This window comes from Oxyura jamaicensis, chromosome 9 (assembly GCF_011077185.1).
Source record: "Oxyura jamaicensis isolate SHBP4307 breed ruddy duck chromosome 9, BPBGC_Ojam_1.0, whole genome shotgun sequence".
Lineage (NCBI taxonomy): Eukaryota > Metazoa > Chordata > Aves > Anseriformes > Anatidae > Oxyura > Oxyura jamaicensis.
The window spans coordinates 2,481,900-2,495,473 of NC_048901.1; the positions used below are offsets into that span (position 1 = coordinate 2,481,900).

At 33.9% G+C, this 13,574-nt stretch overlaps 1 protein-coding gene across 6 annotated transcripts in view; it reads right to left on the minus strand.

Annotated features, from left to right (window-relative positions):
* Positions 1 to 5,727: 5,727 nt before the first annotated feature.
* RASA2 (RAS p21 protein activator 2) overlaps positions 5,728 to 13,574 on the minus strand; it is a 48,635-nt gene continuing 40,788 nt past the window's right edge. For all 6 annotated transcript variants that reach the window (XM_035334865.1, XM_035334864.1, XM_035334867.1 and 3 more), the window contains 6 exons: positions 12,867 to 12,973; positions 10,953 to 11,035; positions 9,848 to 10,056; positions 8,103 to 8,206; positions 7,326 to 7,515; positions 5,728 to 6,256 (listed from right to left, as the gene is read on the minus strand). In XM_035334865.1, the coding sequence (XP_035190756.1) occupies positions 6,226 to 6,256; positions 7,326 to 7,515; positions 8,103 to 8,206; positions 9,848 to 10,056; positions 10,953 to 11,035; positions 12,867 to 12,973 (724 nt within the window). In that variant the 3' untranslated portion in view covers positions 5,728 to 6,225. The remainder of the gene's footprint in view (positions 6,257 to 7,325; positions 7,516 to 8,102; positions 8,207 to 9,847; positions 10,057 to 10,952; positions 11,036 to 12,866; positions 12,974 to 13,574) is intronic.

Sequence of the window (13,574 nt, forward strand, 5' to 3'; positions counted from 1 at the left end):
GTTAACTTTCAAATAATTAACTGTAAAGACAAAATTATGCATATTTTAACAGAGGTTAGCTGTTTGAGAATTGAACTGCATTCTGAACTGAAAACCAAGTTACCTTGTTTTGCTGTTATGAGGGGGAATAGGAATACCCCTTCCTGACACCTATTTTGAAATATAGATACCTCCGATAAACTTGTGTGAAGTAGCACAGTTTGTTTTAAATCTCCCACAATACCTTAGATTAATATTAATTAATATATTTAACCTCCTATGGGTATGTAGAACCTGCCCAGTATGAGGATAGAACCCAGTAACCACAGTTAGCATAACCTGAGCTGCACGGGGCAGGTAGTGGCAAGGGAAGCCTCATGGCAACTCGCCTTATGGAATGTCCCTTTACTTACATGTCTAAATTACAGGAAGATACTGCACAGGCAAAGTTTATCCCTCTCCTTATCCACACTTGCTGACATTATGTCCTGTGTACCATAAACCTTACAGATTTATTGATTTTGATCCAACATTCTACTTTTAGACTTCGACCAAGATAGTGTCAGAATATAAGTATACACAAAGTATACTCATAAAAACAAGTAAATGTGACAGAATAGTGACAGTGAAGACTTGACAGAAATCTGAATCAAATACTCAGAAGGAAACTAGGTGAATTATGTAGGTTACAAATATCAAGGTTTTATATTCAAAGAGTTAGAATTTTACTGTTCCTACAGCAGTACATATATTTTTCTATTTGTACAGCCAGGTGTCTTGAATTCTCATATATCCAGGACTAGGATTATTTCTATTTCAATTTAAGTTACTTGTAAAAACAATCAAGTAATCTGTAACATTGGGTCTGAGTGCCTTCTTCTACAATAGGGTAAATCAGCAAGATAAGGAGAAAAGGTAGGAGATAGAAATATATAGAACTAAATACAACTTGTGAGATAAATGAGCTATTGCATCATCATATGGGGAGAATACCTGTGCATACCCTCTCAGCTTTTACCGTCCCCCTTTGATGTGTCAGTTCATCACTGACAATGATTAAAATGGCCAAATATTTGAGAAAGCATTGTGCCTGCATCTACCCTTCTTTTGGAAAATACTTCAAAGGTCTATGGATTAAAGGTTCAACAGAATCATCAGGTCTGAGTATTAGTGTAGATGACTCTACTGATTCTACAGCCTGCAGCCTGCTTGCTGCCACCTGATGAAGGCTGGTTTCTCTGTCACCTAGCAGCGATGTCACAGGGTCCCGGAGAAGCTGCAGGCAGCGTTAAGCTCATGGAGCTCCCACCCCTAAGACTCTTAGCCGGCTACTGAGGTAACCCTTCAGTAGGTGCAGTGTCTGCACACTGATCAGCTCCATCAGCGTGAGCCTGCCTTGCTTTGAAGCCTTCTATTGTTAAAGCTCTCTGCTCCCTGACACTCTGGAGCTTATCACTGAAACACCAGTCTGGAGGAAAGCAGGGGATATCTTGCCTTTTTTGTTCTCTTTAAATTTTATTTTATTTTATTTTTTATTTTTATTTTTTTTGAGAAACCAAAGCCAAAATCTTCTGCACTGCTATCTCGGAGAGACCAGGTAAGAAATTTTTACCTTTAAAGACTGAATTTAAGTCACACAGTAAATTTGAGTTGTTCTATGATTCTCTTTTTCACTGCATGAGAATGGCCAGAAACATGAAAGAGGGGAACAAAAACTACAACACTTTAAAACAGACTAAATTGACTGATTGAAAAAGCATATAATTAATGTTTCTATAAAACATTATATATAATTTTCAGTGAAATTTAACAAGACTATATATACAACTGCTACAACATTTATAATATTAGTTATACTAAAATAACTGATTTCAAATAGTTAAAAAGCTCGGTCAATGCAATTTAATGGATCATATCTAGTAAGATTACAAAGGTGTCTACATACATGGATTGTGTTATTTTCCTTAAATATCTATTCATGTACAGGCTATTTAAAAAGCAGTTCAGCAAGGTTGTCTAAAAATTGAAGCAAAAATTTCTTAGAGCTTCTGCATTTCCTGAACACAAAAAATAAGATAGTGCAGCCGCTGTATCTTGTTAAACCGTATTCTGTTCTGATACTGTGAAACAACTGATTCGCAAGTTCCAGTCTTTGATGTAGGCTCATCAAGTGACTTCTTAAATTTAGATTTTTAAACTAAATAACATAGGCAAATTACAGGTTATATTCCCAGTTTTTACAGCTCTGCACTCAAACTCCTCAATTGTATTTATTTATTTTTATCAGCTGCCCTGTATTACTGAATCTCAGTAATGGACATTATTCCAGCAGCAGTCTCATCAGGACTGAACACAATAACTGATATGGCCTCCTTACAGCTATTAAATGATGTCTGTTTTCTTTAATCTGAATAAATCATAAAAACCTTAGTTAAATATGCTTTTGGAACTACTCATAAGAACCTTACATAAACGGCAAGCATTTCTCTATTCTGCTATAAATTGCTCTTATTCTTTACTGGGAGCTTTTGCTTATTGGCAGGATTTTTATTCCATATGCATGCTCTTTAAAAAAATGTTGAATGAGTTTCTATTGTGAGTAAATGCTGCAATCTTTGTATTTTAAATTATATATAAATAAGCACAAAATAATTTTAAATACTTTGTTTTCCATGTGCTATTGATTCTAGCTACTAGAATCAATAGTCCTATAGCTGTATCTTCTATATGAAGATAAATATATAGGGGAGCATTTACAGATCATCATAGATACTATAGATATTTTCTCACTGCAGTTACCTGCACGCATCATGGGGGAGTTTGTTTATAAATTCCTAGAACTGAGAGAGAAACTAGGATGCTAATTTTCAAGGAATCCAGAGTCTTAAGAAGAACCTTCTAGCTACGGAGGCCACATGAATCTATGATTGCTAGCCCAACCCAGAACTTCAAAATATGATCAGCACAGCAGCTGTGGATCTAAAGACGGAATGCCTTTTTCATGTTATGGTTTAGAAAAAACCTCAGCGTAATGGTTAGAGAAGGTATCGTGTTAACCATGAAAAGAATAGATTGCTCTGCTATAATCATCACAGAATCCTTACAAATTTTTGGAGTGTCCATTGAAAAATTCCTCCTGTATTTCCAACTTCATCTTTAGCTTTCTCTGCTTCCTGAGTCTCTGCAAACGAATGTATTAATCATTCAGACTGTGCCTTAACATAGCTTACTTCAAAATTAATCAAAATTAATTCCAAAATGGCTCAAATGTTTGCACTGTAACTCCTAATAAGAGCCTCCATACCAACAATAAAGGAAAACAGGTCAGCTCTCTGTACATGAAGACAAAACACCAACATAGCAAAACATGCTTATAGAAAGTTACCTTCTAACAATGCCCATAAGCATAGGAAGGACAGCAGGTGACAAAAAAACAGAAACAAAACACCCCCCCACACACCTGCACAGATTACATATGAAAACTGAGAAATATAAGAACTACTTTTTTCCATATCCATATTTAAAATAGCTCTGACATTATATAGCTAGTACAGGTACACTGGACACGTAATAGAAGACCAATCAATATGAAAATTTAGTCATGTAACACCAGGGCCAGATATCCTTTCATGCAGACTAGTCACAGAAAACATTTTAAAAACTGTCAGATTCCTATACACATTGTTATGCTAAATAATTCTCTCCCAGCCATCAACTTAAATTAGAACACAATGGTGCTGTGGATGACCATGCACAATCCCTTAGATTATTGCCTTTTTTTGTCAAATAGATTTACCTTGTTAAAACCGACTCCTGTATGCAAACCTTTGTTCATCCAGTCCCCAAATAAATGACATTTTAAAAATCCAGGCCTCACAGTAAATACGAAGCATATCTCAAGTTTGTTGTAATTTATTTATGAGTTATTCTCAAGCAATGTTACAAAACATTTTAATGTCTTGATAAGAAAATAAAATTTAAATAAAAATACATTCAACAATACATCATCATAAAAATTAAAACTAATGATAATTTACAATCCAAACAGAACTAATTATTGAATGTCTTCTAGACTAATCAAAATGAAGGCAACTTGTACCATTAATCATCCTACTTGTACCTAATTAAATTCTAGAATACCTACTTTATTTTGAAACATTATAAAATGAGAAATTAAATCCTAATAGTCACAAATATTCAATGGCCTTTGTTTTTTCCTCTAGATATTCCAGTACCATCAAAGCAAAAAGTGCATTTTTTAAAAAAAATTCTCAGAATACAATTTAGTTTTCCATAAACTGGACTTTGAAAACACCAGAAAATGGCTCAGAGGAACACTTTGCCACGTCGTCAATCGATATACAGCACAAACTAACTTTGACAGTTGACAGCATTCAGCTTTATCTTATGGCAGCTTTTTAATGGCAATTTGCACAAATCCAATTTACCTTGGCAAAACACATTTCTTGGCATATGATTTCAAGCCCCCTTTTAACAGTTGGCAAACAAAAGTCCCTTAGAATACATTAAATGTGTAAAAGAAGGAAAGGCAAAAACAACTGAGATTGCTAAATGATTGTGACATTGCAGACAATAGTACTGAATCCCAGACGTTCTAAAATAGTTTGTCTGGTTCTAAAATCAATAGTTCTTCTAACAATACTTACATTCATTTGTTCAAAAATTTCAATCCTGTCTTGCCAACTTGCTTCTATCACAGAAAGCCTCCCTGCGACAGTATTACAATTGTATAGTAATTTAAACAGCTTACAGTTTTCAAGCATTATGGATTTCTATTCTATTTGCAAGTTACATTCCTAATTAATTTGGCCAAATCATGATTGTAAAAAACATACTAACAAAACAACAACAAAAGACCCCACAGCAAATGCTCTGAAAATAAAAGTACCACATACAGTTATTATTAAAAAATATTATTCCAAGGAGTACCATTGTATTTAATACTGATGAAGCAAAAGTTGCCACCTTTGCTTCTTCCTGGCTATATACATAGAAGTTCTTTCTGCACAAACCTAACTTCCCAGATGAAGTGAGCAAAAATTAATTTTACTGAAGTCAAGAATGACAGTTTATAAACTGTGTTAAGTGGCAAATAAGAACCCATATAACTAAAGATATAAAAATATTCACTGAAGCATTGTTTAAAGACAAAACAATGTTGATCATTCAACTGATCATAAAAAGCAGATACTACAAAGTATCTAAAAATAATCTGGGATAGTCCAGATATCTAAAGTGCTTTGAGTGATTATAATAGAGATTATTTATTAATTTGTAGTCAAATGGTGAGTTGGACCTAGCTAGTTTTATCAAAAAAATAAAATAAAATCATATATGGAATGATGTAAATTGATCAGTACTCAACCACGATCTGTTCACATTTGAGATCTTCTATCTGTAAGCAAATATTATTTCAAAAAAAAACATTGCTACCCTGCATTTTTTTTTTCAGATTAAGAAAAAAATCCATACCTTAAAAAAAACGTACCCTAAAGAAAATAGATAGTGGTCTCATGTCACTCCATATATTACTCACCCCGAATGTAAACAAGAGGCACAACATAAGTTCCCTGATTTCTTCTTATGTACTACTTTAAAAAAAAAAGACAACTAACACTGGTAAATGCTGTCCAGATTATTTGCAACATCCTGCATGGCATTCTAACTTCAGCTGTAGTTAAAATCAAGTCTTGACAACACTTAATATAAGAAAAAAAGTCAAACGAATTGAGTGTGAAGCTTCAGGTCTTTACCATGTCATTGTATCTTGGGATTTCTATTTCAAGATCGTTATCAGCAGGGCAGGCACTCATGGTAAACTCATACAATTTTGCAAAACATGTATTCGGAGATGCAATACAACCAACAGATGCCATGTTGATTTTGTTCCATTAAAAAGCTTATTTGTGTAGAAAGTTCTTTCCAATAAAACAGCAACGGCAAAACAACATTTAGTTTTATTCACATCTGTTACTTCAAGAACCTGGAACTTGGAACTTCAAGTTCTTCAGCAAAATGAGAATCAACACTAAGACCAGATTTCCAAGTAGCTAGCTTTCTATTAAATATTAAATAGATTGTCAACACAACTAGCATTTATGTTCATTTTTAAATACTTTGTAAAAATGCATATTATGAAATAAAAAATGAAATAAAACAAAAAACAACACCCCCAAGAACATTTCCAGTTTCTTTTCCATCCAAGTGTGCCAGAGTTCGTTTTGGTTAGGAAACCTTTCCAACAATTGGATTTTCTCTGGAAGAAATGAAATATTACATGTAAGTATTTTTAAAGGTTTACATTTGCTTTCTAATTCTCGTCATATAACTTTTATTTATTAAACAAAGCATTTTGCCCCCGTAATTCCTAGCATTATTTCTGGAATGTCATGATTTGTGGAAAAAATCTCATTTATTTTCAAGTGAAAATTCTAAAATTCTAAATCAATTTCTCTGAACAACTTGAGTCAAATATTAAACTAAGGAAACCACACTGTGGTTGTGGAATTCTTTTTTATGGTGATTCAAACGTTACTGATGCAAAGAAAAAGAAATAGAAAACTTGACTAGTGTTGTTTTATGGACAACAGCTAGGATCAAGGAGACCTGAAAGAGTCACCTCTGGAACAACAACGAACACTAAAGATTTTTTCTTCCCCAATTTCACCAAAAAATAGTATTTGTCATTGAATATGACAAGTGCATTAAAAACAGTAAGTATGCATGAAAGATACGAGTGCAGTATAATTTTTACAGTTATACAAAATTTGATAGTTTAACTCTTTTTTAACTGAAATTTAATAAAAATATTGAACATTTTAAAAGAGAAGGTAGGCAGACAGTTAGGGATAAATCACAGAACATCCCGAGTTGGAAGGGACCCACAAAGGTCATGGAGTCCAACTCTTGGGTCTGCACAGGACCTCTCAACAACCAGACCATGTGTCTGAGAGTATTGTCCAAACTTCTTGAACTCCAGCAGGCTGGGTGCCATGACCACTTCCCCAAGGAGCCTGTTCCACTGCCATCTGAAGTGAACAAGAAAAATCACTTGCAAGAAAGTGACACACTCGTTGCTAATGGGATCTTAAAACAAACGCAGAGGAATCCCATGCTGGAGAAAGTTTTCCTGTCATCTTAAGAACAGGTGAAGAGCTGCTCTATTACAAATACAGCAAATGATGTACCACATTTTCTCCATGTTTTTGGGTTGTCTAGATATAACTTCAGCTTAACTACCTCAACAAACTTGACCTCATTTTGTGATTTTTTAATTTTTACTTATCAATACATTTCTGTACGTAAAATTTTCTTAAGATACTTACTCACTACCATATTTAGCACTAGATGATCTCTTCTTTTGGTATTTTTCATGTGATTCATTCAGCTTTTCTACTATATCTATTATCTGTTTGAGTGTATGAAAAGTTGCTACAGAGTCTTCAATTGTGAAGTTAGAATAGTCATCTGGTTCTTTCCGTGGACCTTGATAGACAGCTATGCTTCCACAAGCCTCTACAAAAATTACCAAAATATCCTAATTAGAATTTTGACTATTAATAAACAGACCTATTTACGATATAAATGGGGACTCTGAAATTCTGAAAACTAATGTTACTCTAGCTTATACATAGAGCGGATTGAGACAAAAGCAGAAAACAGCATCAACTAGATTTATTTACAGTTCTGTGACTTATTCTCCACTCATTTGGCATCTTGAGAATCCATGCTCCCTCCTGTTCAAATTAACAGGAAATCAATGCCTTCTTGTAACTCAGCTATGTTATATACAATTCATTCCATAATCAGGAAAAGGAGAACAAAGAAGAGCAACTGCCTATACTTACCGTCTCTTTGTTTAGACTATTTAAAAGATTTCCTATATGCAAATTTAATTAAAATAATGTGCTCATCTGATATCTACTGTTAAGAAATGACAGAAGAATGTCTGATACTAGAGTACTAAGGACTCAAAAATATATTGTCTCCCCAGTCTCTGTTATTTTCAGGTAAATTGTTAAGAAATCTAACAGATGTTAGGGGCCTAAAGAATTAGAGTTGAATAATATCAGCATAATTCTTCTGAATTACTATTTCAGTACCTTCCAACTTCTGAAGTTTAGACATGTTGATAGTGAAAAGTGAGTAAATTCTTTCTGTCTCTCTGTCTCCATCAATCTCAATTTGAGTATCAGCTGGAACATCTCTAAAACGTACAAAAAAAAAGGAGATGAGTACTCAAAGTTTGAAAGCAAGCAAAAACTGATTCCATTTCAATATACTTAGCTTTTTAATTATGCTTGTCACTCACAGACAACTTCACAATTGCTACACAAAATTCAGCATTCATTGCAAATCTTACAGAAAAGCGAGTATACAGTTTTGAGGGCATAACAAAAAAGGCTTTTTTCAATAGAATTTATTATCCAGTGTCAAGAGAACAATATTTTTTAAATATCAAATATTAACTTTTATTATACAACAACTAAACACTGTTTTTCAAAATCTACTACACTTGAAAGGTGGCCAGAACAAAAGAACAAGATACAGTTTTAAAGCACAACAAAAAGACAAAAACAACCTAAAGTTGGTTAGTAATGGAATCTTTAAAGCTGTTGAGAAGCCTAATATATGAATTAATCAAGTAACATGGAAAAACATTACATATTTTTCAGAAAGTTCTATTGTAGGATTTGTACTGAATTTTAGAGGACAGGCTGTAATCTTTAGTCTATAATTTATGCAATCTATCCAGTTAATTTATTAAAAAAATAATGATAGCATTTGTTTTTAGAAATCAGCAACTTGAGAAAAGAAGTTATGCATTTTTCTTGACATGCCTACACAATACAAATGATTTGTAAGAATCTGCATCTGAGATTATTTCACTGATATTTCTAGTACACTGCTTTAAAATAACTGAGGTTAAATGAATGTGATTTTATAAAACAAGAGAATGCCATTAGGGAAAGTGAAAGACTTTCAGGCTGAGTCCTCAGCAGCAAGGTATTTCAATTACTTCATATGGATAACTTAGGTGTGTCCTATTTCTGCATTCCACTTGGCATTTGAATAAACATGAGAATTCTTATGCCTGTTCTTATTTGCACTAGGAGCAACAGCCCTCAAGAAAGAACTGTTACCAGCTGAAGGTTTGCCACAGAGTAAGTAGCTACCACTGTTGTCTTCCTCCAACAACCTCTGTACACACGGTCCACTTTAGGAGCTTAAAGGACAGACAATTAAGATGCCAATTTCCAAGGTGCTTTGGACTGTCAGTGTTACAATACAGACCACAGGAAACAACTTAGTCAATTATTGATAGTTCAGAACACAGCAAGAGAAAGAAAGGAATTGGTAACAAACAAACAAGTACACCGTAACTGTTTTGATATATCCAGTTCTCATTCATAGAAGATATATCACAACATGGCATAAAAAAAAGAACTGAAGTGTTATGGTTTCTCCCAGATCACCAGACACTACACACTGCCAAAACTATTCACTACCAATACTCCTCTACATTACCAACATGTTACTAGCATACAAGATAACTATCAACAGAGGACTCATTAGCTACAAAATACCTCGTTCTGCATAGAAATAAATTAACCATTCAGTATTTCTGATCTACGTACTCAATTGGCTACCTTTAACATTTCATATGGTGGCTGATGAAGCAATAGATTTACTAAAGCCCAGTACTTCAGGCACTACTAAGAAATGTTTTTAGTAATTTCCTAAAGCAGACGGCAAAGGCCTTGCCTTCAGATTCTCAAGTTGTACAATGAATCATACATGATTTATCCTACAAAACATATGCAGTTTCATTTGAGAAGCAACTTACGCAGTGCAACGAGCACAGCCCACTGTGTTTTCTACTGTAGCCTTGCAGCAAAGCCAGCTCCCATTCAAAAAAGCAGAAGGATGGTAAAAACTAAGCCTCTTCTGGTTGCATCTTGTTACCCGGCAGAGAGCTTCTATCCACTCACTAGCTTCTACACAGTTATTTGCTTGGATATAGAGTGGTTTTTCTCCATGTAGTACTTGAAACATCTGTAGAAGGAATGCAACAATATTCTGCCCAGTAAAAAAATCTAGTTATTGAGCAACTTTGAATATGTCAATATAAATTTCAAGTCTCATGCAATTTAAACCCATGTTAAGACTAGAAGTGAGACAAGAGAGGCGGAAAAAAGACTTCACCTCTCATTTTCCTACACAACTCTAAAAAAAACACCTCACCACACAAAATCAGCTTCCTGTGTTCTATTTGTACCACTTCATTGAAAAGTGAATCTTAAAAGAATAAGAATATTCTGCTCATTCTTTAAATGTGATGTCAGATTTCATGTTTTTTTTTTGTTGTTGTTGTTTGTTTTGTTTGTTTGTTTTTATCTTGAGAGTAACAAAAGTTTCCCAGAGGTTTCTGCTTTAGTCATCCCCATCCTAAGTAACAACTGCATGTTTATCACTGCCTCCGAATTTTGGATTCAAATATTGACAGAAATACTGATGCATTACAGGTCCAGAACAAGGCTGTAAGAACAACTGTCTTAACTGTTGAAGGTATTGTATACATTTTCATTAACATGAATAAATACAAGTCTGGTAATATTACATTTTATTACATAAGAACATAATACAATTCCTACTACTACTACCACCACCTTATATTAAAGTGCTTTGTAATAAGGTCCCAATAGTTTTAACTGTCATTCTAAAAATTTGGAAAGGGGGGGGTACAAGTCATAAAATCAGAAAAGTTGGTGCAGAAATCAAATTGTCCAGGCTGTTTCATATTCAGAGTACTAGGAAATAACGAATAGAGCTTCCCTCTGCCCCCGATTCAAAGATTTTTTAATGAAACATTTAAGAGTAAATTAAGCTAATTACAAACTGTTATTTGAAGAACATAACAAAGATTGTAAATAAGCTATCTTTTGACTCACATTTTTCTTGTTGAAGGAGCTCTCATCAAGCTTCTCCACTGCAAGGATGTTTTTGATTGGAATAGTGAAGATTGGTTCTTTATCTGTAAAATTATGTAAACAGATAATGAGAGTGAAACATATTACAGTACTATAAATATTACAACCTCAGAGCACTTGCAATACTAAGTTCTCAAAATGTCCATTTGTATTTTTGAGGTACATAAATCAGACTATACTCTAATGATGAGAATGGGAAGACTCAGTCTCAGCAAGTAAGATTAGGGAACGTACATTCTATTTCCTCAGTGACGCACTTGCCTAAGTTAATATGTCGCATTAAAGTGGCAAACTGAAAAAACTCAGTAGTTAGAGGTGGGCTACAAAACAAGAATATGACATACAGTATATGACAATAAACAATGCTATTTATTCTGTTGATTTCATTTTTTAACAAAGGTCATTGTTAATTTTTTTTTAAAAAAAAAAGCTTGGCATGTTTTCTTCTTGCCAAACACCAAATCTATGCCTAACCTCACATTTTATCATTATCACCAGAGAAGAGATTGGCCAGCAAAAAGGCCATGGTATAGAATTGACTCTGTATTACACGCAATGCCAAAACACTTCCTTTTATCCAAATGCAGGTTACATGCACATACATGTACCACCACACAACGATTATAAAAGATTTTTTTGTAAATAGATTTTTTTTTAATAAATTGCAGGAAGCAAGAACATGAACAAATCAGCTATTAGGACAATGCAGTCATCTAATACCTTCTTGGTAATCAATATTGATAATCCTTTGTTATCATGTGTGACAGTGTCTCATGTGAATGGTATTAATGAACATGAAAAATCTTTGATGATTCTGTAACTAGCCAAAGGCAGAAGTAAAAAACTTAATCTTTTTGACTTTTTAAGCTGTTAACTTTCATTTCTAAGTAAATACGGACTGCAGCACATGGACCACCTTCAGGATTTTTTGTATCGGCATATATAATAAACAGCAAAAAATCAAACACCCCATGAAAAACTTGACTATACATATTCTTGTATTTCAGAGTGCCATGGAAAAAATCATATTAAAAAATATATTTTAAAACTCATTTATTTGTAAGGCAAATTTTAAAATGCACATATAGATAAGTCTGTATCTTACCCTACAGTGGACTACTTTAAAAACTGAGTATTAACCAGCAGCTATGAAGTTATGCAGATCAAAACCAAGACATCATTAAATTTCATTAGACAGATATGATTAAGAAGCATCTGATGAAACAGAATTTTGCTGAAAACACCAATTCATCCAATGCCAGTGTCATCAAAACCAGACATTTTGTGACGTAACCTTCAATTAACTTCCAACAAGCAGGCAACAGTTTTCCTGAGAAACGTGTCTCTCTACATGCCAGCTCAGTATTTACGTTTCCAGTATCAATAGCTAGCTCCAACATAACAAGCATCAGTATTTAATAAAATCCTTAGTGCAGGCACGAGCAGAAGCAAATGATTCTCTGGTTTGCTGCACTGAACTGAAAATTCCCAGGACCCTGACTTCAACTAAGGCTCTCAAGAGCTATCAGCATTCCCCCAGCTAGAAGGTCTCAAGCTAAGAAATAAGGAGACTCACTACCACAGTACACACCTTAGAAGGTCTGAGATCTTGGATCTCTGACAGCCAGTTATTTTGGTCTTCAAGTCTCAACTGTATACAGTAAGTTCAGTAAATTGTGCTGCAGAAGCTTTCTGCAAGATTAGTGTGACTCTACAATTCAGATCATGAGCATTTGATAAACAGAGCAAAAGGTAACTAAAATATATCATCAGGAGCTTTAGGAAAAACAAATAAAATTTTTAAAAAGCCAAAACCAGATACAAACACCTAGAAAATATTGAAAAAATAACAGGCATAAAATATACATAATTTACCTTGCTGTTTGTGGTAGGTGAATTCTCTACTTGTTAGACAGAACCACCGCTTCTTGAAATTCTTTTTACCAATCCGAGTCCTTCCCTGAGCTCTTTTGTACATTTCTCTGTAACAACAGAATCAAATGAAAATGATACTTTAGTCTTCCAGAGAGGTTTCAAAAAACATCTCAGAACACGTTGTTACTGCATGATGAGTAATATAACCTACTTCACTGTAAATTAAAACTCCTCTATTTATTCAAAATAAGCCCTCAAGATTGCCTCCAAGTATGGTGATCATGTACATGGACAGTTCCATTAACAAGTTAGGAGTGTGAAAAAACGTGAATTTGGGGTAGGTACTTGCTTATTCAGATCAAGAACTCGAGAATGTAGTTGGTCTTATCTAGATCGAGAACAGAATAAAAATGAAATGATGATGAACACAATTCAACAGGAGTAGACAGAAATTGTATTCAGTAGAGTTTAAAAGCATGGTCACTGGCAACCACTGTTTTGAGCAACAGCCACCAGTTTCTCATAAAGATTAGCTTCCAAATTGCTGTAATTTAGTGTTAATCTGCAACTGTCTCCTTCATTTCTATTTAATATCTTAGTAAGATGCATTAACTGCTTGTTTTAAATTAAAAGCTTGTTTCATAGAAAAGGCCTTACTATGCTTCTCGGGTGAATGCAAATCCTTTTTACCTATAAATGTTGTTTTAA